This window comes from Podarcis pityusensis, assembly GCF_964106645.2.
Source record: "Podarcis pityusensis genome assembly, chromosome: 9".
In the NCBI taxonomy this organism is placed as follows: domain Eukaryota; kingdom Metazoa; phylum Chordata; class Lepidosauria; order Squamata; family Lacertidae; genus Podarcis; species Podarcis pityusensis.
The window spans coordinates 72,340,094-72,365,321 of record NC_138034.1 but is presented as its reverse complement, the minus strand read 5'-3'; the positions used below and the strand labels follow the sequence as shown (position 1 = coordinate 72,365,321).

Sequence of the window (25,228 nt, the reverse complement as noted above, 5' to 3'; positions counted from 1 at the left end):
TTAAGCGGTTTCTAGCTGTAATGCTTTAAGAGAATATGAAAAAAAGGGTTATAAATGGGTTAAAATCTAATGGTAAGGATTTGCTGAACCAATAAATTGAAGTGGAATACAAAAAAGGGAGGTACGAGGCGGTCCGGGAAACAAGCTAAAGGAAAATAAGTAACTGAAAATATGTGTGTTTTTAACTGTTTTTATTTTGTATTTTTCTCTTTTCTTTTTCATTTTTACTGTAATATTTCAAAAAAAAACCTTAATAAATATCTTATAAAAAAAGAAGAAGAAGAAAGTGACCCGGAAACTAAAACTAATCCAGAATGCGGCAGCTAGACTGGTGACTGGGGGTGGCCGCCAAGACCACAGAACACCAGTCTTGAAAGACCGACATTGGCTCCCAGTACGTTTCCAAGCACAATTCAAAGTGTTGGTGCTGACATTGAAAGCCCTTGAGAGCCAGTGTGGTGTAGTGGTTAAGAGCGGTAGTCTCGTAATCTGGGGAACCGGGTTCGCGTCTCCGCTCCTCCACATGCAGCTGCTGGGTGACCTTGGGCCAGTCACACTTCTTTGAAGTCTCTCAGCCCCACTCACCTCAGAGAGTGTTTGTTGTGGGGGAGGAAGGGAAAGGAGAATGTTAGCCGCTTTGAGACTCCTTAAAAGGGAGTGAAAGGCGGGATATCAAATCCAAACTCCTCTTCTTCTTCTTCTTCTTCTTCTTCTTCTTCTTCTTCTTCTTCCTCCTCTAAACGGCCTCGGTCCAGTATATCTGAAGGAGCGTCTCCACTCCCATCGTCCAGCCCAGACACTGAGGTCCAGCTTCGAGGGCCTTCTGGCGGTTCCCTTGCTGCCGAAAAGCCAAGTTACAGGGAACCAGGCAGAGGGCCTTCTCGGTGGTGGCACCCGCCCTGTGGAACACCCTCCCACCAGATGTCAAAGAGAACAACAACTACCAGACTTTTAGAAGACATTTGAAGGCAGCCCTGTTTAGGGAAGCTTTTAATGTTTGATGGATTACTGCATTTTAATATTTTGTTGGAAGCCGCCCAGAGTTTCTGGGGAAGCCCAGCCAGATGGGCGGGGTATAAATAATAAATTATTATTATTATTAACCAGCCCCGAAAAGCAGGCGAAATATTTGCACACACCAAAGCCAAAGGAAACGCAGAGAAAGAAAACAGAGAGCAACCCCCACAAAAGGGTGACCCCCACCCAGCCAACCAAACCCTTTGTTGTTGTTTAGTCATTTAGTCGTGTCCGACTCTTCGTGACTCCTTGGACCAGAGCACGCCAGGCACGCCTTTCTTCACCCAAACCCTACCGCACTGGGGCTTTCCCCCCCAATAAAAATATTAAAACACAAGGTTCTGGCAGCCTTGGGGATCACTGAAGGGGGTTGACTGAGGGAAGCATGGTGCCCAGAGGTGCCACACTGGAGACACCATCGTTACACAACAGCTACCTGCACTGGTTTTGTGAACAAGATCCACCTTTCTCCAGTCCAGCATCCTTCAGATGTTATACAACTCCCATGAACTTTGCAAGTGTCTTGATGTTTTAACCTTATAAACCACCTTTTCGGAGCCATGCAGCTGGGTGTGCTAGAGGTCTTCAACTGTATGGGAATCACATGCCTTCTGTCAGGGAACTGCCATCGGAGCTGGAAGCGGAGGGAAGGCTCCAAAGGGATGGCGGAGAGGGTCCCAGTAGGGAGAGAGGGAGCCCGGCTGCTGGGGAAGGAAATCAGCGTAACACCAGTAGAGAAGGGGGGCAGATGGGGGAATCGGGGAGGAGGCTCCAAGACTCCTCGCCGGAGACCAGCGGGGAGAGTACGGGTACTCCACTGCCCACACCCTCCCTGCGCAGGAGACTTCCGCGCAGGGAGAGTAGGAGGAGACTTGGCGTCAAGGAACTTTTGTGCTGGAAGAAGTTTAAGAAACACCCACTGACGGATTCTGCCAGCGACTGAGACAGTCACGATGCTGGAGGCTGTTCAGTCAGAAAGGGTTAACCAGGTAACCTAGCCAGGAGTGGCGGCAACTTACGCACGAGCAACCCCTAAACCCATTACACCTTCCAACATTTCTCCGATGAAAACAGGAACTTCCCATTCCATAATGATAATTTTACTATTTATACCCCACACATCTTACTGGGTTGCCCTAGCCACTCTGGGCAGCTTCCAACATATAAAAAAAAATAATAAAACATTAAACTTTTTTTTAAAAAACCTTCCCTATAAAGGATTGCCTTCAGATGGCTCAGGCGTCGGATAACTCCATACCCTCCAACATTTCTCCAATGAAAATAGGGACATCCTAAGGAAAAGTGGGGACGCGGGTGGCGCTGTGGGTTAAACCACAGAGCCTTTGGCTTGCCGATCAGAAGGTCAGCGGTTCGAATCCCAGCGACGGGGTGAGCTCCCGTTGCTCAGTCACAGCTCCTGCCAACCTAGCAGTTCGAAAGCATGTCAAAGTGCAAGTAGATAAATAGGTACCGCTCCGTCAGGAAGGTAAATGGCGTTTCCGTGCGCTGCTCTGGTTTGCCAGAAGCGGCTTAGTCATGCTGGCCACATGACCCGGAAGCTGTACACCAGCTCCCTCGGCCAATAAAGCGAGATGAGCGCCGCAACCCCAGAGTCGGCCACGACTGGACCTAATGGTCAGGGGTCCCTTTATCCTTTACATTTAAGGAAAAGTGGGACATTCTGAGATCCAGTCAGAAACTGGGACAGCTTCTCTAAACCAGGGACATCCCTGGAAAATAGGGACACTTGGAGGGTCTGGAATCAGATTTAGGCCACCCCTTTCTCTCTTCTCTCCCCCCAAAATCCCATCCAACATGGGTCGTGGAGAAAGTAAACTTTGGAAAGAACAAAATCGGGGCAAGAACAATGACAAATGACTGGTGGGTCCTTTCCTGGTTGCAACAATGGTTGAACGACACCGGTTTTCAATCACTGGATAAAGATTTCTGTCCTCAGCAGATTTCCCAGCAACCAACAACAAAGGCACTTCCCTGTTTCCAAGAGATCCTCTGCATGTCTCTTTGCTGCAATTCAGTAGTCAGCTGTGTGTTCTCATAGCATCTGTGAGCAAAAGCCAACCTCCCTTTTACCACCAGATCACGGCCACAGGTGCGAACTACAGATTATGCACGGACGTATTCCTTAAAGACCTACCCATGTCTTTTTTTATAAAAAAAAGAAAGGAAAAGAAAACAGCTTTGGGTGGTGCAAATGAGAAGGGAGGCGCACCCAGGGAGCTGTGTGCTTAACCCTCCTCCCACTGACCACTTTTTGACAGTGCTTTTAAAATGTGTGTTTGCAAGGAAATTGACGGGGCAGCACCAGCCCATAGCATCTCTCCAACTGGGCAGTGTAACCGAGAAGGGAGAAACAGCAGGGTAGGTTTGTGCTTAACCCTCCCCCCCCCCCCAGTTCCTCCACCCCCAAATCTCTTTCCACCCGCTGTACCTTTTAAAAGGTGTGTTAACCTAGGTAGTAGCAGCCTGTGGGGCAGGGCGGATTTAGAAATCTGCCCCCTACCTAGGCGGGGCATCAGTGACTTTGGCGAGGGAGGACCAGCCCACTCAGGATGAGGCAGCTGCGCTGGGCAGCAGATCTGGACCCCCTGTGAAGGGTGGCAGATCTGTCTGCTGCTGCCTCTGCCATTGCCAGCTCCTCCTCTTCCAATTCGACAATTCTACATTTCTGTGTATATACAGCTTGCTAGCTAGATCTTGAATGCTGCAAATCTCCTTATTTGCACTTGCAGGATGGAGGATGAATTCAAAGCGGCATAAACTAGAGCGAGTGGTGCACTGAGTGCATAAGACAGGGCCAGTCAACATGGTGTTGTGCAGATGTGGTGGGCCACCCCTCCCACCACCCCTAACCACTGGTCACGCTGGTTGGGGCTGGTGCCAACTGAAGTCTGACAGCGCCTGATGGGCATCCCTTTGGCTGCCCGCCTCCGAGCGCATCTGAAAGTTGTTTTGGCCACGTATACGGCCTCGTGTTCCCTCCTGCATCCTGCTCCCTCCCTCCGTTTCCTCCCTGCCTTGGCACATTTCTTATCAGCCCCTGGCTAATCTGCTTTACACCTGACCCTTTTCAGCAAAATAAGATAACAAGCCTTATGCAAACAGCAGAGTAATCATGTCCCCGATGGGAGTGCGCCAGGAGAAGTTGTGCCCATATAAAAGAACACCCGGATCTCATGAGCAGGGGGGAAATCGCCTTCCGGACACCTGCCTTTGATAGGGTTGAGAAAGGAGCCGGTGTCCTGTGTCAGACCGGAGAGCTACCAAAAGGAAGCCAAGCAAAGAAGCGAGGCATCTGGAACCCGGTAATGTGTGCGCGAGACCCTGCCTCACCATGGTGCACGATCTCATGTTCGCGACTTCCATCCTTATGTACCTGTCGTCCTTCGTCGGCATGGTCGGAAACCTCATTGTCCTTTTTGCCTTCATCAGCAACGCCATCCGGCACAAATCGCTGCAGCCTCTGGACCGCATCATTGTCAACATGTCCCTGGTGAACTTCCTCCTCTGCTGCTACAAGGCCATTCCGGGGCTCCTTATCTTCAGCAGCACCAAGGTGTTTGGAGAACTGGGCTGCAGGATCCTGCTCTACACCTACCACACCCTGAGACTGATCAGCATTTGGTCGGTGGAGAACCTGAGCTTCCTGCACCTCATCAAGATCCGTCGGCCCAGCTACCGGTGGTCCAAGTTCATTTACCGGCACCAGGGCAAGTACGTCAACAGCACCCTGGCTGGGTGTTGGATAGTCAGCATCTTCTTACAGATACCTTACTTGCAGTATGAGAAGACGTCGGGCAGAAGGAACAAGACCATCGCCTACCTGGCGACATCGACCTGCTTAAGGTCCACGGGGAGCTTCGCCATGAAGTTCACCACATACGCCTCGGTTAGTTTGGACCTCGTCTTCGTCATGCTGGTCATCGTCCTCAATGTCTTCATCATCGACCTTCTCTGCAAGCACAGCCGGAAAGTCAAAGCGGCTTCTTCGGTCACCAGCGGCAGCTGGAACAAGCATACTGCCCAGGCCACGAAGGTCTTGCTCTCCTTGCTGTCCATATACGTGGTCTGCTGGATCTCCAACGACATGGTCTGGATCGCCATCGCCTCGGGGTATATCAAGAGCAGCTTCGAAAATAGCGTCCTCAGTGCCCTCTACGGCATCCTGTCTTCCGTTTATTACTCGGCCAGCTCATATGTTGTGGTCTTTGGCTACAGGAAGGTCCGGGAGTACCTGGTGGAAGCCTGTTGGTGCTTGAGGTGCACCAGGCAAACCATGGTTGAGAACCTGTCCTAGGAGGGTGTCCCCCACAGATGGTGGCCAAGTCCAGCCGCCTTGCCCAAACTCACAAAAGGCTGTTCCTCCATGGGGAAGGAAGCCGCAACCTGAGAGAAAACAGATCACAGTTTGGGAGCCAATGTTCCTTCAGAATATCAGCTATTCATCTCCTGGATCCTGACCAGTTGATGTGTTCAGCATCCTCGTTGGTGGGAAAGGATGTAAGAAGACTTCACAAGGAGGATGGCAGTCAGATGGGCATGGAGAACTCATAATTGTTGCACTGGATTCTGGCTTTTATGTCGCAGCCTCCAGTTCTTCTACGCAGGTTACAATTATGGTTATTATTCTTTTGATATCTCGCCTTCCACCTTGAGGTTACATCTCAGATTTCAGGGAAGCAGGGCGGACACCACCTGACCACCTTTGATCAGTCTAGTTAGCCGTGTAAATGGACGTGAGAAGAGGGGAAGGGGAAATGCAAGGCAGACAGGACCAGAATACTGGGGAGACAGAAGTCAAGCAGTGGCAATTAGCCCAGGGAAGAGGGGAGCATGCAGAAAACATGGCCTAAACCAGGGGCGGGCAGATGTCAGGCTCCTGGGATGCACTTTATCCTTTTACTTCATACCCAAGATCTACTAACCCGAGCCAGGTACACATAGCTATCAACTTTCCCCTTTTTTAAAGGGAAATTCCCTTATTCTGAATAGGATTCCTCGCAAGAAAAGGGAAAAGTTGACAGCTATGCAGGTACAGAATGAAAGAGCAGGGCGTCTGTGAGTTCAGGCATTTGTTTTCAACAACAGAACCGAGCACACAATCCTTTCTCACCATAGTCTGTTCTCTTCGTTTCACTAGCCAAACAGAGGTGGAGTGTGGTCGTTCCATCGGTGCCACTGTTAAAACAATTGAGAGTCGGAAACTCTGGTCACACCCGTTCCGAAGGGGGGAAAGGTGAGAGGCGGGGAAGGAGCGTGTGGTGTGGGACGGGGACTGGAACTGGCAGTTTTGCGGCCCTGTGTGTGAGGAGGAATGGCCACAAAGGAAGGCAAGGATTGGAGGAGGGAAATGGAAAACCCAGAGCAATTGGTTGCTGTTGTTTTCCCAGTACAGAGTTCCAACTCTGTGTTGACCACCATGGACAGCATCCAAGGGTCCTTTGAGGGAGAGCAATTTTACATTTATTCTTCCGGCGGCTCTGCTCTACCTGCTGAAATATTGGTAACCTCCCTCAAACCATTTATTGTTGTATGTTTCCAATGTCCCTATTTATCAGGGAGAGGCTTGATTGCCTGGGCAGCAATCTCTGAAGAAGCACTGTCTCCATTCGGTCTCGGTTTTGGCCTTTTGGACATACTTTGCTATTAAAAAATATTCCAGTGTTCGGATTCAGCTAAATCTCTGACTGCTTGGTTGGGTGTGCCTTTGGCTTTTCTTAGGCATTCATTTCTTTGCAACAGGCTGGCTTGTAGCATTCCCAACAGTTTGAAATAAGCCCTTGGGTATAACAGGAATACTTGTGCTCCGTTACACCTTAATGTCCTTATGCCCTCCTTCGCACGTAGGTGTGTTGGGGAAAAGATGTGTTCGTACACCCCCACACCCCCATCTCCAGTCAGAGATTTAGCAAGGTATGTCCAAAACCGAGACCGGATGGAGACAGTGTTTCTTCAGAGATTGCTGCCCAGGTAATCAAGCCTCTCCCTGATAAATGTTTTGTGAGCACCTCCATCATATGCTCAGGTTGTACATAGGTGTAAATAATACGCCCCGTATACCTGAAGGAGCTTCTCCACCCCCATCGTTCAGCCCTCCAGCTCCAAGGGCCTTCTGGGGGTTCCCTCACTGTGAGAAACGAAGTTACAGGGAACCAGGCAGAGGGCCTTCTCGGTAGTGGCACCCACCCTGTGGAATGCCCTCCCATCAGATGCCAGGGAAATAAACAACTATCTGACTTTTAGAAGACATCAAAAGGCAACCCTGTTTAGGGAAGTTTTTAATGTTTGATTTTTGTTGTGCTTTTAATATTCTGTTGGGGGCCGGCCAGATGGGTGGGGTATAAGTAATAATTTATTATTATTATTATAAAACCATATATCTTAAAGACACCACAGTCTCTGCTGACCTTCATTCCGAGGAAATCAAACTTGTGAAAGCACCTGGAACAACCTGGAGCCCCTCTCTGCTCAGAGATTGGGGTGACGTGTAGCAGTAGAGACTTCTTGGTACCTTTAAAGCAACTCTCAGCCCTGACACCTTGCCTTTGGAACTGCAAAACGGGAGTCCCGGGTTGGTTCCCCTGCTTGATACGAGAACCCTACGTAAGCAACACACCCACTCCTGATGACCGACTGAACAAGGCATTTTCTGGGGGAAAGCGAGTTCTCCTTTCCAAAGGCGAAGGGAGGCAGGTAAACATTTGCCTGCAATCAGCTGAAGGCAAATGAATAGCTCCAAGCATCGCCACCCAGCCTGGTACACGGGAACAAAAGCTCACCGCGTAACTGACCCTTCAGCGTCAAAGTGCTCGTGTTTGGTTATCTTGCAAAGCGGGGGGGGGGGGGGGGCGAGGGAGAGGCACGGTTTTCAGAGGCTGCGTTGAGAATGCCCAAGAGCAGTGAAAGTGAAAAAAATTGAAGAACTAAAACAGAGTGGGGTAAATTGGCTAGAATATCACCAGCTAACAGCAATGTTCGAGAAGGGGAAAAAAATCAAAGGGTTTTGATAAAAAAAATCAGTATGGGAAAAGGAAATATTATACAATAATCAAAAGACTATCTCAAAAATCTACAAATGGTTAAAGGTAAAGGGATCCCTGACCATTAGGTCCAGTCGTGGCTGACTCTGGGGTTGCGGTGCTCATCTCGCTTTACTGGCCGAGGGAGCCGGCGTCCAGCTTCCGGGTCATGTGGCCAGCATGACTAAGCTGCTTCTGGCGAACCAGAGCAGTGCACGGAAACGCCGTTTACCTTCCCACCAGAGTGGTACCTATTTATCTACTTGCACTTTGACGTGCTTTTGAACTGCTAGGTTGGCAGGAGCTGTGACTGAGCAACGGGAGCTCACCCCGTCGTGGGGATTCGAACCGCCGACCTTCTGATCAGCAAGGCCTAGGCTCTGTGGTTTAACCCACAGCGCCACCCGCATCAGAATGAATAATCAGAAAAGAAGAAAAGGAAAATGCCACTAAAAAGTGGGAACAAGATCTAGGCCATACAACAGAATACATAGAGTGGGGAAAATTATGGACAAAAACCATAAACTTCACAGCATGTTATTTAATAAGAGAGAATTATATGAAAATGTATCATAGGTGGTACTTGGCCCCGGAAAGGCTGGCTAAAATGAACAAAAAGCACAATAATAAGTGCTGGAGGTCTATGAAACAAAACGGAACCTTCTACCATATGTGGTGGACATGCCCCGAGATTGAGAAATTTTGGGGCATGATTCATGAGGAGATAAAGAAAATACTAAGAATAACTTATAGTAAAAGTCCAGAGGCATTCCTATTAGGAATATTAAATGATGACATTCCAAAAGATAAAGTTAAAATATTCTTATATGCGACGTCAGCGGCAAGAATCCTGGTAGCTAAGTACTGGAAAGGGAAACAAATACCTATCAGGGAAGAACGGCTATGTAAACTTCGTGAATACTTGGAGTTAGCCAAACTGGCAGACATAATAAGACAAAAACCAAAAAGTTTAGTGAAGAAGGAATGGGACTGTTTGAATGAATACTTCAAAAAACAAGGTTCAAGGGTAAAAATCTGGTTGAGTTTAGAATGACCTCGTGAATAGAAAGGGAAAGGAATATTGACATATATATACATAAACAAATTAGGATTGAGATAATAAGGAAACACAGAAAGATATAACGAGACTGAAATGAAGAGTTGTGAGGTCGGTGGAAGTCTTAGTTTTATCAAGTTTGGTTACATAACGATGAATACGGTGTTGGGAATATGTCTGTCTTTCTTCTTTTTTTCTTTGTCTTTTATCTTCATTTCTTTTCTTCTTTCTTTTTATTGTCTTTCATTCTTTGTTTTGTGTTTTAATCTGTAAGATTTGGAACTGTTTCTTCTTTGTTTTGATGTATTGTTATATTTTGTTGTTAATATTATATTTTGTTGTTAATATTAATGAATAAATTTTTCAGTTAAAAAAGAGAGAGAGAGAATGCCCAAGAGTAAAATGAATGTTGCAAACCGGTGGGGCGATTTCAAGCAACGACTGGGGGGGCGGGGAGTTTCCCCGGAAACGAAACGAACCGCAAAAGTAACGTAGATGACATAACACATCCCATCCTGCCATATTCTACTCATAAAAAAGAGGCAAATATATATTACCAATCTTGATGGTAATCCCCTTTGGGGGGGCATATATTGGGGGCTAGAGGCAAAAAAGAGTGGAACAGCAACAACATGAGCAGAACGCAACCCATGTCTGCGCATGCGCGGGTCACAATTCGCCACTTCTGCGCATGCACGTGACATCATTTTGAGCGTCTGCACATGCGCGAGCGGCGAAACCTTGAAGTAACCCTTTCCAGCACTTCCGGGTCGCCGCGGGACGCAACCTGAAAAGATTTAACTTGAAGCAAACGTAACAAGAGGTATGACTGTACTAGGCTAGTTTCCACACACACTCCAGCCCCGTATGCACCACACATTGAAAGTGTGTGACTTTCCCAAAGGATTCTGGGAGCAGCAGCTCACCTGTCACAGAGCTGCCACGATCTCCTTGAACAAACGACAGCTCCCAGAATTCCTTGGGGGAAGCCATGGGGTGCTTGTGCAGCCGACACTGAAGCCTCTGAAGTAGGGTTGACATATTTCAAAAAGGCAAAATTCGGACACAAAAGCTGTTCCGCAAAATTTTAAAAAAATTAAAATGAGCTTATTTTCAAGGAAATTTGCGAATTCCGCCCAGACGCTGTTTATGAGGGACGAATCCTGACTATGTGAGGGAAATTCTGGATACACGGAAGCCCTGTTCTGAAAAAATTCAGGGCCTTGGTGGACACCCCATTTGTCCCCACCATTTTACAAGCAATGCGATGTTTTGCTCATTTCTCCCCTGGAGAAGATTGCTGGGGCAGGGGGTGGCATTCCCCCCCCCCTTTATTCATTTCACTTTTATAGAAAGGCGGTATACAAATTAAAAGCGAAATTAAAGGGGGGGTGTCATAGACAACATAGACAGCAGAGACCACCTACGTGATAACAATATGATCCAATAAAAAAAAAAATCACAATTGCTTTAAAATGTACAACTTATATCAAATAAAGCAATATTCAATAATGTATTAGAATATAATAGTAAACAATCAAATTAAATATCAGCAAATAATTTTACAGTTATCAATTACAATAAAGAATTACTAAACTGTAATCAGGGGACGCGGGTGGCGCTGTGGGTTAAACCACAGAGCCTAGAACCTGCCGATCAGAAGGTTGGTGGTTCGAATCCCCGCGATGGGGTGAGCTCCCGTTGCTCGGTCCCAGCTCCTGCCAACCTAGCAGTTCAAAAGCAAGTCAAAGTGCAAGTAGATAAATAGGTACCGCTCCGGCGGGAAGGTAAACAGCGCTTCCGTGCACTGCTCTGATTCGCCAGAAGCAGCTTAGTCGTGCTGGCCACATGACCCGGAAGCTGTACACCGGCTCCCTCGGCCAGTAAAGCGAGATGAGCGCCGCAACCCCAGAGTCGGTCACGACTGGACCTAACAGTCAGGGGTCCCTTTACCTTTAAATTTAAACTGTAATCAATAAAAAATAACGGCAAGTCACAAGGCATAAAATACCACAGAACACACAAAACGATGTAAAAGGGTCATATTGGGAAACAAGGGCACACAACTTATGATTTTTATTATTATTATTTTATATCCCTGTACTCTTCTCTTCCCAGCAGCTTCTGCCTTTCTCAAAGAGATGGTCTGGGAAAGGATGCTAGGGCTGGAGGGTGGAACAAGGCAGGTGGAAAAATCCATTGCCTGGTGAACCACACAGTCTCTCTCCGCTCACGGCGACACGGCTTTGCAGCTCACCCAACTTCCCCCCAAAATGAGCAGAGCTGAAGAGCAAACACACCTGGGCGGACTCAAAGGCGGTTTGCTTAGCTGTTTGGCAAACCGGAGCCATCTCGGTATACAAACAGTCAGCTGGGGAAAGCGCCCGGCAAAGGGACAGATTAGGACATCTTATCTTTAGATTTCCTTCCCGCTGGCTGGCCATGCTCAGATTCTCTCTTTAATCACGCCATTGTAAGATCATTAGTTTTCCTGGACAACAATAACTGTCAGTTTCACATCTGGACATGGCGAGAACAGATAGGGATACGCAAACAAGACGGGGACCCCCCCCCCAAGTCTTGTTACAAGGTGGCCAAGTTCCAATTTTGCAGGTGAAACTCCCGTTTCGCCATATCGCTCCGCTCCTAGCAGGCTCGCCGATGGTCTTGATACTATCTTAACAGAAATGAAGGTACCAGCTTCACCTGGCGGGATGAAGCCCCAGTGGCCGGCCTCCCGACACGGCTGCTGCTGCATCTTACCTGGGCAGCATTGGGTGGCACAGGCGAAGTCAATCTAGTGCTCGTGCCAATGTTCCCAGGAAGCCCCGACCTCACCACCTGCATCCTGCCATTGTGGGGAAATCTCCCACCAAGGGCCCCGGCTGTGTATTATCTGAGGCACAGGAAGTAAACAGGCATCTGATCAGGAATTGCCCCTGAAATATACTCAGAGTCGCAAAGTGATTTCATGCTCTTTATTCAGCTCATAGTGGTGAGGAGGAAGAATGAAAGTCCCCTCAAAGTATCTGCTTATATACATTATTTACACAATGGGCTGCACATGATTGGCTAATTCCGGAATTCTCCTGTAGGCCAATCAGGTTGTGGATTCACTTCTATCTGCAGCATGATTGGGTGGTTCCTGCCGACCAATCATACTGCTGCATTGTTCTAGGACCAATCTGACTGCTGCATTCTGAATCCTATTGTTCTAGGACCAATCAGACTGCTGCATTTTGGATCTATTGTTCTAGGACCAATCAGACTGCTGCAGTTTGGATCCTATTCAACTCAGTACATAACAGCCCCTTTATTTTTTGCTCAGATACAGATATAATATTTGATACTTCCAGCTGATGAAAGTGAATACATCGAAACAGGGCCCTGTCCTGGTTTCTGATCCATAATTGACTTCTGACTTCTGCTCAAGGATTGAAACTAAGACCTTCACGTCGAATCTGACTATGGACTAACATGTAACTGGCTGACTGACCGAACCCAAAGGGTGCTCATCAATGGTTCCTCTTCATCCTGGAGAAGAGTGACTAGTGGGGTGCCACAGGGTTCTGTCTTGGGCCCGGTCTTATTCAACATCTTTATCAACGACTTGAATGATGGACTCAAGGGCATCCTGATCAAATTTGCAGATGACACCAAATTGGGAGGGGTGGCTAACACCCCAGAGGACAGGATCACACTTCAAAACGACCTTGACAGATTAGAGAACTGGGCCAAAACAAACAAGATGAATTTTAACAGGGAGAAATGTAAAGTATTGCACTTGGGCAAAAAAAATGAGAGGCACAAATACAAGATGGGTGACACCTGGCTTGAGAGCAGTACATGTGAAAAGGATCTAGGAGTCTTGGTTGACCACAAACTTGACATGAGCCAACAGTGTGACGCAGCAGCTAAAAAAGCCAATGCAATTCTGGGCTGCATCAATAGGAGTATAGCATCTAGATCAAGGGAAGTAATAGTGCCACTGTATTCTGCTCTGGTCAGACCTCACCTGGAGTACTGTGTCCAGTTCTGGGCACCACAGTTCAGGAAGGACACTGACAGACTGGAACGTGTCCAGAGGAGGGCAACCAAAATGGTCAAAGGCCTGGAAACGATGCCTTATGAGGAACAGCTAAGGGAGCTGGGCATGTTTAGCCTGGAGAAGAGGAGGTTAAGGGGTGATATGATAGCCATGTTCAAATATATAAAAGGATGTCACATAGAGGAGGGAGAAAGGTTGTTTTCTGCTGCTCCAGAGAAGCGGACACGGAGCAATGGATCCAAACTACAAGAAAGAAGATTCCACCTAAACATTAGGAAGAACTTCCTGACAGTAAGAGCTGTTTGACAGTGGAATTTGCTGCCAAGGAGTGTGGTGGAGTCTCCTTCTTTGGAGGTCTTTAAGCAGAGGCTTGACAACCATATGTCAGGAGTGCTCTGATGGTGTTTCCTGCTTGGCAGGGGGTTGGACTCGATGGCCCTTGTGGTCTCTTCCAACTCTATGATTCTATGATCTTATCTCTACTCATAAACTCTTATTTCTAATTCTGTAACGAATATTTATTGTGTTATACATATTCTTATGAGTTTGAGTTTGCAATCTCTATTTGAGTTTGTAATCCTTGTCAGAATACACACTTTTGAATGGATTAGTTTTTGTTACAACTATTGATTCGCGAGTAGGGACCACTCCCACTACTGAAACTTACACTGGCCTGAGTTCTTGGTGTGCTTTCTTCTTGGTATATTTCATAACAAGAACTCCAACTTATTTAACAATAGAACAGGGGTCAGCAAACTTTTTCAACAGGGGGCCGGTCCACTGTTCCTCAGACCTTGTGGCGGGGTGGACTATATTTTGGGGGGGAAAAATATGAATGAATTCCTATGCCCCACAAATAACCCAGAGATGCATTTTAAATAAAAGAACACATTCTACTCATGTAAAAACACGCTGATTCCCGGACCATCCACGGGCCGAACTGAGAAGGCAGTTGGGCCAGATCCGGCCCCTGGGCTTTAGTTTGCTTACCCATGCCATAGAATCATAGAGTTGGAAGGGAAGATGGGAAGGCCTGGGGGAAAACCCAGAAAAATGGGAGGGACCACTTTTTTCCTGCTTTTCCCTGTTTTTTTGCCTAAAGCCATTTTTTCCCCAGAAAAATTGGGGGGGGGGGTTGATATAGTTTGAATATTCCACACACTTTTTTCCTTCTTCATTTTTTCTGGGGAAAAAATGGCTTTGGAAAAAAACAGAAAAAATCTGGGTTCCCCCCACCCCAATTTTTCCGGGTTTTTCCCAGGCCTTTCCATCTCTAGAAGGGATCCCAAGGGTCATCTAGTCCAACCCCCTGCAGTGCAGGAATCTCAGCTAAACCACCCATGGCAAATGGCCATCCAACCTCTGCTAAAAACCTCCAAGGAAGGAGAGTCCACAACCTGTAAAGGCTTACCTAGCACTTTTGTTACATATCTTTAGGCACCAGGCAAAAACATTTCTTCATAACGAGGCATTTGGCTGATTAAACCATCTTTAGCCTTTTAAATGTGCTTTGGGGAGGGGGCACTATTTGTTTTTGTGATCTCATTTTGTATCTTTATGTCATGAAATGCTCTATGATCTTGGGATGACAGGTGGTATACAAATAATAATACAGTGGTACCTCGGGTTAAGAACTTTATTCGTTCTGGAGGTCCGTTCTTAACCTGAAACTGTTCTTAACCTGAGGTACCACTTTAGCTAATGGGGCCTCCCGCTGCCGCCGAAGCACAATTTCTGTTCTCATCCTGAAGCAAAGTTCTTAACCCAAGGTACTATTTCTGGGTTAGCGGAGTCTGTAACCTGAAGCGTCTGTAACCCGAGGTACCATTGTAATAATATTAAACTACCCTGATTATTGTAGGAAAATGCATCTTAATCCAGCCTTTCCATTGAAATCTCTGGTGAAGTACAGTGGTACCTTGGGTTGCAGACACTTCAGGTTACAGACTCCGCTAACCCAGAAATAGTACCTTGGGTTAAGAACTTTGCTTCAGGATGAGAACAGAAATCGTGTGGCAGCGGGAGGCCCCATTAGCTAAAGTGGTGCCTCAGGTTAAGAACAGTTTCAGGTTAAGAACGGACCTCCGGAACGAATTAAGTTCTTAACCCGAGGTACCACTGTATGTAAGAATGCAACCAGACCCCCAAACTGCTAAGAACCAGCTTAGGAGGAAACTAGTGATGACTGTTAACGTAAAAACAAAAAACCCACACAACCCCAGATAAAGTACAGTGGTAGCTCGGGTTACAGACGCTTCAGGTTACAGACTCCGCTAACCCAGAAATAGTACCTCAGGACTATATGGAACTGGCGGAAATGACTGGCAGAATCCGTGACCAGGGAGAAGAGTCGGTGGAGGAAGATTGGAAGAAATTCAAAGACTATCTGCAGAAACATTGCAAAATTAAAGAATGTTAGAGTGATGTTGGATTGAAAATAAGTGGCTTCCAGCTGTACAGGATTTAAAGTTATATATAGATCAAGATTAAGGATTAGGATTAAAAAAGTTAAAGGAAATGGAAATTTGGTTTTTAAGAGGTAAAATTTAATGTTAGTTTATATTAAGATTAAAGATTGGGATTAAAAAAGAGGGAAAGAAATTGCTGGACAAACAATTTGAACTGGAATACAAAAGAGGGAGGTATGAGGAGGTCCAGAAAATAAGTAAATTTAAAAATGGAGATGAAAAGGTGGTATTGTTTTTAACTGTTTTCTTTTTTGTCTTTTGTTTTTTGTTTTGTTTTTTTGGATTATGTATTGTGTATTTTTGAATTGTGTATTTCTTTTTTTATTTTTTATTTTTTATTGATGGGTTCTTTTTATTGGAAACCTTAATAAATATCATTAAAAAAAAGAAAAAGAAATAGTACCTCAGGTTAAGAAATTTGCTTCACGATGAGAACAGAAGTTGTGTGGCGGCGGCGCGGCGGCAGCTGGAGGCCCCATTAGCTAAAGTGGTGCCTCAGGTTAAGAACAGTTTCAGGTTAAGAACGGACCTCCAGAACGAATTAAGTTCTTAACCCGAGGTACCACTGTATCTGCAAGAGACGTTGCAGGAGCAGATTTGCAAAGGGTCGCTGGTACCCCTGACTTCTGTAATAAAATGCATCTTAAATGAGATATTCCTTTGAAATCTTGGGTGGCTGTGCTTGATTGTATTAAGTATCTACAGGAAACGGTGCAAGGAACAGATTTGCAAAAGACGTTGGTACCCTGAATGGTAAGAAGATATATTATTATTATTATTATTATTATTATTATTATTATTATTATTATTATTATTATTAATATGCAATTCTGCCCCCACTACCTTTCCTAGCGCACTTGCAAGGGCAACCTTTGTCCCCATCAGAGGTCTATGGAGCTTCTATGGAGCACCTTTGGAACTGCAGCGACATCTAGTGGCCAGACAAGGAAATTGCAGGAACACTATTATTTGTGTGGAGGGGGAATATCCCCAAGGAATACACGGGCAGCCGCATCTTAATGCCCTCCTGGTGTTTTGGACTACAACTCCCATCAGCCACAGCGTACCTGTAGAGGCAAGACCCAACGCGCCCCACACCCACTGCTCAGCAGGCAGCTACTTAGCCAGCCCCTCCGATCCATTTTTTTTTTTTAAAAGGGTCCTATCTTTAAAAAGCTACATAAAGCGGCACCGCAACAGAAAGCGACAGCGCTGGGGTTCATTTAGGCCGGGCCTTGGCCTGCTTTTCAATCGCAAAGGGAGGGGAAACTTGGCACTTTCCAAGCAGGCAACCTCACTAGCCAGCTACAACAACGGCCGGGCGGGGTCCTCTCCGGTTGCTAGGCTACGCCGCGAAGGAACGCCCCTTAGCGCTTCAAGCTTCCTCACCTCGGAAAGCTTCGTCGGCGGTTGGCTCTGGAACCGCCCCTCTCTCCCAGCAGTGGGCGTGGTTTGCTTTCCTGAGCCGCGCCGAACACGTCGCCTCTGCCGGATTGGCCGGGCTCCTCTCGGCGTCGGGGGGGAGGGAGGGGCGTGGCCAAAAGGGGCGGAGCTTGCGAGGCGAAGATGGACCCGGTGCTTTACGTCTTGGCGGCGGCGCTGCTGGCGGCGCTTCTCGTCTTCGTCAGCCGCGTCAGGGGACAGGCGCGCGCGGGTAGGACGCGGGGGGGGGGCGAGTTCTCTACCTGGTCCGCAAGGAGGGGGCGGAATCTCCCACCTGCTTGGGAAGGGGGGGGAGGAAGGTTGTGGGAAAGAGAAGCCTATGGGGGGGGAGTCCTAATACGTTTAATAATATCATATTATAATTGTATTATGGTATAGTATAATATTATATTATATTATATTATATTATATTATATTATATTATATTATATTATATTATACTTGACAACATTTTTAAGAGCTTTTTCCCCTTGGGGTGGGTGTCTGAATAAGACTGCCTCTGAGCATGTGCCGAGTGCCTCTTCCTTTCCTCCCAATCTCTTTTTTTTTTTAAATAATATTTATTAAAATTTCAAAAGAAAAAGATTACATTAATAAGAAAATTAACAAGAAAAAGGAAAAATACAAAGTACAAAAAAGAAAAAACAGTGAAAAACAATTCCACCTTTTCATCACTTCTCTTACATTTACTTGTTTCCCGTCCTTTCCTCCCAATCTCTTTTTTTTTAAAATGATATTTATTAAAATTTCAAAAGAAAAAGATTACATTAATAAGAAAATTAACAAGAAAAAGGAAAAATACAAAGTACAAAAAAGAAAAAACAGTTAAAAACAATTCCACCTTTTCATCACTTCTCTTACATTTACTTGTTTCCCGTCCTTTCCTCCCAACCTCATGACTGATACCCATTCCCCAGCCCCAGAGGCTGCTTTTCGCTTCCTCGTGCAACCCAGTCAGATGGGTGGCTGTGTGTTGTTCTTATCAGTGCTTTTCTCTAAAAAAATATTTACAGTTACTTTCATTTTCCTACTCATATTGAAACACTGCCGCTCAATGAGGCCAAACTTAGATCCACAAAATGTTTAGGGGGATGTGTCATCCCCCCAAACAAAAAAAAAGCGCTGATATTGTTACTATTATTGCTTCTGCTACCGAATGCGGTGTGCTGTATCAATAAGTTTTTCCCTGCATTTCTGGTCTCCTCTCTGCCAAGTTAGGGCCATCCTGTTAGGATGCAACAGATGGTAATGGATTGCTTTGAAGTCACTTCAGCGCCAGATTTTTTAAAAAATAAAATAAAATCGGTCACCACTCGCCCCGCCCTGTCCTGTATTTTGCCACAACAAAAGGTGGCAACCCTACACACAGAGTGCCTCACACAGGATGGAGTCGGCCCATTACATTATTATTATTATTTATTAAATTTGTATACCATCCATCATCTGAAGATCTCAGTGTGCTTCACAACGTAAAATTACAAGATATAATGTAATTTTAAACAGTGGATATAATCACAGCTGCATGCCTTACTGTGCTTTAGCTGTGCTGGCAGTGCTCACCAGAAATTTAAAAAAAAAACCACTCTTATTAGATGCACACATGCATGCACTTTGGGTTCTGCTGTATTTGAGGGCACATCAATCAAGTGTTTAGAGCATCTGCCCCTGTTGCCCCGAAACGAGCCTTTTTAAGCAATTCCACCCTGAACCACAAAGTGGTGCACCAGACCCGGCATCCGGTACAGTGGTGCCCCACAAGACGAATGCCTTGCAAGACGAAAAACTTGCTAGACGAAAGAGTTTTCCGTTTTTTGAGTCGTTCCGCAAGACAAATTTCCCTATGGGCTTGCTTCGCAAGACGGAACGTCTTGCGAGTTTTTGCGAGTTTGTTTCCTTTTTCTTAAAGCCGCTAAGCCGTTAATAGCCACTAAGCCGCTAAGCCGCTAATAGCCGTGCTTCGCAAGACGAAAAAACCGCAAGACGAAGAGACTCGCAGAACGGATTAATTTCGTCTTGCGAGGCACCACTGTATTTGAACTCTGTGCCCTGTATAGTTGGGGGTGGGGGACAGAGAAGCCAGAAATTATTTCTGGTCCTTTCTGCGGGAGTTACTGTACGTCTGACATCCCTTCTTCGTGGCACTTCACGGCAGATCATTAATGACGTCTCAGGCATCCACGTCAGCAGACTTGACATTTCGCAAGCCAAGGAGGGCTTAGTTGGGTATTTGAATCTGAGGCGTTGCAGGATGTTGTGCAGCAGGAGGGAAAAGATAACTGCACAATTGCACAACTTCATGCATCTAGGACACTTCTGTGCATGCGTGCGCATGCGCGCGCGCACACACACCCCACTTTTACACTTGTGGGATATGTTGCATATAACTCTGGGGCAGGGGACAGAGCACAGGGCATTTTCTGAGTGCGGAAAACCCAATCCTTGGCATCTCCAGGTTGGACCGGGGTTGCCCCTAGACTGCAGCTGCTAATAATAATAATAATTTTTATTTATAAACCACCATCCCCAGCCAAGACTGGGCTCAGGGCGGCTAACACCAAATATAAACAAAATTGATTGAAATACAGCTTAAAAAACAAGATTAAAATACAACATTAAAACATTAAAATGCAACCTCATTTCAGTGGAAACTCAATCAAAAACTTTTTGGGGGATAAAAAAACGTCAAGTCTTCACCAAGGCTAACTATCCAGACTGGTCCTACATGGGCCAGAAAAAAGCCAGGGATCAGTGTAGACAATACTAACCTAAATGTGCCAATTGGCTCATGGCAGCTTTCTGTGTTCCTGTGCCCCCTCCCGTTAACAAAGAGACCCTACCTTTGGAAACAAAAATAAGATAAGATATATATATCACACCCAAGCCACACAAAGTTCTTTGTTTCAGTTCAGCACTGAGGCCGAGAAAGAGTTCTGTGAAATTCAAAAGCTAGCTCACTGCTTTGTAGTTTTAGTTGGTCCTGTTGATTTATTTACAATCTGCCATCATTATTATTATTATTATTATTAAAATTTGTCTACCGCCCTTCATCCATAGATGTCAGGGCAGTTCCTAATGGGGTATCATGATAAGGTGCCTGTTTTGATTTCCCCCCCAACCCCCAGTAGCCAAAACTACTGCATGCATTTGTGTCCACTTCAGGCAAAGTTTTTCTGCGCTGGAAAAGTACAAAAGTTAGCTGTATAGGAGAGAAAATCCTAGAGCGCAGGCGAGATTGCTTTCTGTCACCTAATGATGGGACTAAATTTCATCTCCCATTTTGCAATAAAAAAAAAATTCCGTCCTTCTGCTCTCTTCCTTTGAAGGGGCCTGTGGGTTCCAGTTAGTGCTGGAGTCAGATTCAAGTTAGCGCTGCCTTTTTATTATTATTCTCAAAGGGATTGTGGCCATTGCTTCTTGGTCTCGGCATGCCTCGCTGCATCCTTTCAGGGCACAAGCTTTTATTGGTCTGCAGAATTCTTTCCTGACTCTCCACCTTTACACTCTTTGCATAGTGCAGGTAGGTCTTTTTTTTTTTTTTTTAATGATATTTATTAAAGTTTCACAAAGAAAAAATCACATCAACAAAAAAAGAAAAATTCAAGAATATAAAGAAAAGTACACAAACAAAATACAAAAAGAAAAAAGAAAAACAGTTAAAAACAATTCCATCTTTTCATCACTACTTTTACATTTACTTGTTTCCCGGACCTCCTCATGGTTGTGAGGAAGGTGCAGGGGAGGTTGTATTTCCTGAGAATGCTCAGGGGACTGAATCTATCTCAGCACCTACTTCTGTCCTATTATCACAGTACCATCGAGAGTGTCTTAACCTATAGTATATTATCGTGGTATGGGAGCAGCTCTGAAACGGATAAAAAAGCTTTACAGAGAATAATTAAAATTGCCCAGAATGTTATTGGGCTCCAACTACCAACCCTGGATGAGATCTTCACGTCTCGCACTTTGAAGAAGTCACACAATATCCTGAGAGATCCCACCCATCCTGCTCACAACTTCTTTGAACTGTTGCCTTCGGGCAGAAGATATAGGACAATGAAAACACGAACCACACGCCTTCTGAATAGTTTCTATCCAAGAGCTCTGATTGCACTAAATAATGATCTCAGGGCCAGTTGCAAGAAATAGCAAGCAGGGAGTAGGAAGGAATGAGACAGGTTTTTAGGTTATGTTATGCCTTTAATAGGTTATGTTACATTCTGGAGTATGATATGTTTTTATAGATTATGTCTGAATAGGATGAGAGTGTTGGAGATACGTGCAAATGTGTATGTGAACCCGGTCTTTGGGTGGGTGTTTGATTTTCGTTGTTGTGTATACTGTGTATATACGGACAATGACAATAAATTTATCTACATCTACATCTCATACCTCCCTCTTTTGTATTCCAATTCAGTTTGTTAGTTCAGCAATTCCTTTCCCTCCTTTTTAATCCCAGTCCTTAATCTTAATATAATATAACATAAAATTTTTACCTATTAAAAACCAATTTTCCATTCTTTTAACCTTTTTAATCCTAATCCTTAATCTTAATCTATTTATAACTTTAAAGCCTATACAGCTAGAAGCCACTTAATTTCAATCCAAAATCACTCTAACATTCATTAATTTTGCAATATTTCTGTAAATAATCTTTAAATTTCTTCCAATCTTCTTCCACCGACTCTTCTCCCTGGTCACGGATTCTGCCAGTCATTTCTGCCAATTCCATGTAATCCATGGTCTTATACGATGTGTCTTGATGGTAGCATCTTCCCTCTCCCCTTTTTGTTTTAACATCAAGGCTTCAGGAGAGTTCAGTAAAACTCAAAAGCCAGTTCACTTGTGATGGGGGGGGGTGCAGCGGCAAGCCAACGAAGTTGCTATGACGCTGTTCTTATTTGGATATTTCCATGAAGCACATGCAAAATAAAATGTAAAAAAATATATGGTCCTTTATCCACATCCTGGCAGTGTGTATCCGTGAAGGACTATTTTCTTAGATAAATAATTTGCACACAGAAGTTTCTGTAGTTTTGTGCGAGTGTTGGGAGTTCACTCTGGGGCTACCATTTTCATTCCATTTTAATATCCAATTCTAGCAAGTTTTTTTTACTATCAGTCCTTTTATAGTGTGCCCAACGGCCAACAAAGCTGAATATTAACTGAACAACAAATTGTAAAACATCAGAAGAAATAGGTAATAAAGTTATGTGGGGTTTTTTACAGACAAAATGAATATGCAGCAACTGTACTCCTAATCCTATTATTATTATTATTATTATTATTATTTCAATACTGCCCTTCATCTGAAGATCACAGGGTGGTTTACAATATAAAAACACATACCATAGTAACAGACAAACAAAATACCCCCACCCACACATTTTAAAAGGCCATAGATTAGTTAATTAGCCATAGGCCTGGGAGAAGAGGAATGCTTTTGCCAGGCACCCAGAGATCCTGAGTGAAGGTATATAAGGCAAGCATTCCACAAACAGGGAGCCACTGCAATTAGATGAACATTAGAAGTTGAATTTAGGTGCAGGCATAACAGGCGACATTTAGAATTACAGCTGAAGTCCCTAATATATGTGTATATACTGTATATTCTAAGCCCATAGCCCAGTTTGCTGTAGAAACCATTACTTTACTCAGATGAACTTTGTGTGGCCGATCACGCAGGGCACAAGGAAGAAGACATTTTCCGCTTCCTCAGACCCACACAGTCATGGATGCGCTGCAACAGGGATTCCTGCCGTGCGTTTTGAAATAAGCAAAGTAATACATGTTGCTACCTGAAACAGCCTCCCGCCTCTCCCCTTAAGAACCTTAATTCACGAGTCTAAAAATTACCTGATTAAAGCACTCCTTTGTTTATTTATTTATTATTTATTATTGGTACTTCTCACAAGAGACGAGGCAGGCAAGACCCACCTTGTCTTCTGATGGGACCGGTTCAAAGTGTCTTGTAAATATTACCCCAGCAAGTAGAGGCAAGATTCATTGTGCTGGTTCCATCAGTGAAAGGACTTTTGGCTGCATGCCAGAACTGCACCCCTTTTCTCCCTGTGTGTCCCCAAAATCTGTTTTTGGGGCTTCCCCAACAGATTCTGAGAGAGTGCAGAGTGCAACGGAGAAGCTTGGGGGTGGGTGGGGAGTGCTGCATAAATGGAAGTCCTTGTGCTCACAGAAAAAACACACAGAATACCACTCCCGGTCTGAAAGCACTGTTGCAGTTTGCTCCTTGGGATATCCTGACTTTCTCCAATAGCATAAAACTCTGAGAAACCTCAGGGCGTATTTCAAAATTCCCGGCTTAACACGGGTGGTGCTGTGGGTTAAACCACAGAGCCTAGCACTTGCAGATTAGAAGGTCGGCGGTTCGAATCCCCGCAATGGGGTGAGCTCCCGTTGCTCGGTCCCTGCTCCTGCCAACCTAGCAGTTCGAAAGCACGTCAAAGTGCAAGTAGATAAATAGGTACCACTCAGGCGGGAAGGTAAACGGCGTTTCCATGCGCTGCTCTGGTCCGCCAGAAGCAGCTTAGTGATGCTGGCCACATGACCCAGAAGCTGGACGCCGGCTCCCTCAGCCAATAAAGTGAGATGAGCGCCGCAACCCCAGAGTCGGCCACGACTGGACCTAATGCTCAGGGGTCCCTTTACCTTTACCTTTACCTTTACTGAATACTTAACATGTCGGCTCTGCCATTGGTTTTCCTGTTTGTAGAGTTGCAGCTAGCAGGGGAAATCAGATTTTCAGATGCATCGCCGTCTCGATCTCTGCTGAGCAGTGCTTTCTGGGGCATTTGGGTTGCAATCCTATACAGCAGAAGAGATGAAGCTGTTTACCCCCTGCCCCGTGAGGTTGTTGGTCTCCCAACTACCATCAGCCCCAGCCAGCAAGGCCAATGGCCTTGATGACGTTGGATGCAGTCGTTCCACAACATCTGGCCACAGGATTCCCCACCCATGCCATTCACAGTCGCCTGAACTCAGTGGGACTTTCTTCTAAGTAGACATGCATAGGATTGAGCTGTGTGTCCTGTGGGTGGTGCCATTGAGCCATGAGCTCAGTACACATTTAACTCCATGCTTAGGGTGCGCCGTTACATTCTTTTCAAAAGCATTTTGCGCACAAATTCCTTAGTAATAGTACTGAAGCAAAAGACTCGGTTCTGAATAAGCTAGCTGTGGTGGAGACACAATCAAAGATGTTCCCTTTCTCTAGGTGATGAGGAGCACCAGCAGAATGTGGCGGCCGTTGTTGCAGCTGGCAGGCCTCAACCCCACACCAGCGAGCGGGGAGAGGGGATGCCCCGACGTCGGAGGAACCTGGGGAACAGGGTGCTGGTTCAGAGACGCTCGCAGCAGGCAGAGGATGCGGCAGAAGGTAACCGATGCAATCAGCTTCTCCTTGTCAGATTAGTTTTTGGCTATTCGAAGAGTCTCTTCGACCCTTCTCGTCCAGCATCCCATCTCCATCCACAGTGGCCAACTAGGACCCATGTGCTCGCTTCACAAATGTCTGTTTATAGCATCTACACTCCACCTTTTGAGGATCCAAGACAATGCACCACGGCGGTTAAAAAATGTACAGTGATCCAGTTTGGACGCTAATGCCAAGTCAAATCGTGACCAAATGCGAACAAGCAAAGGTCAGGGTACTCAGAGCAGAAATGGCAGCCGCTTCGCTCTTTCCCTTCTGTTGCCATTCTGCTGAGAGTAAAGCCATGGTTTGGCTTAGCATGAACATCCCGAATGCAGGCTTGCGGTTTGCATGAACCCACGTTTGGACATAACACTAAGACCAAACCACGGCTCAGCTTTGGGTAGCGTGGCAGCGGCTGCGATTTCCACCCTTGCGTCTCCACATGCTTGGTTGTTCACGCTAAACCATGGTTTGGTTTAACATTACGTGCTCACTGTTTTACTATGCGGCCTAGGACCCATGTACCTACAGGACCGCCTCTCCTGGTATGCCCCGCGGAGGACCTTAAGGTCCACAAATGACAACATTTTGGAGGTCCCAGGTCACATGGTGGTTAGATTGGTCTCAACTAGGGCCAGGGCCTTTTCAGTACTGGCCCCGACTTGGTGGAACGCTCTGTCACAAGAGACTAGGGCCCTGTGGGACTTGACATCTTTCCGCAGGGCCTGT

At 45.7% G+C, this 25,228-nt stretch overlaps 2 protein-coding genes across 2 annotated transcripts in view; both read left to right on the top strand.

Moving 5' to 3' along the window:
• The first annotated feature begins 4,268 nt into the window (after positions 1–4,268).
• Positions 4,269–9,423, top strand: LOC308485344 (olfactory receptor class A-like protein 1). The gene has a single exon (XM_081021118.1). The coding sequence runs from the start codon at positions 4,370–4,372 to the stop codon at positions 5,330–5,332; it is 963 nt and encodes a 320-aa protein (XP_080877244.1). The 5' UTR covers positions 4,269–4,369; the 3' UTR covers positions 5,333–9,423.
• A 7,704-nt stretch (positions 9,424–17,127) lies between these two features.
• Positions 17,128–25,228, top strand: part of DDRGK1 (DDRGK domain containing 1) — a 36,158-nt gene continuing 28,057 nt past the window's right edge. The window contains exons 1-2 of the mRNA XM_081021179.1: positions 17,128–17,281; positions 24,299–24,460. Of these exons, the coding sequence (XP_080877305.1) occupies positions 17,194–17,281; positions 24,299–24,460 (250 nt within the window). The 5' untranslated portion in view covers positions 17,128–17,193. The remainder of the gene's footprint in view (positions 17,282–24,298; positions 24,461–25,228) is intronic.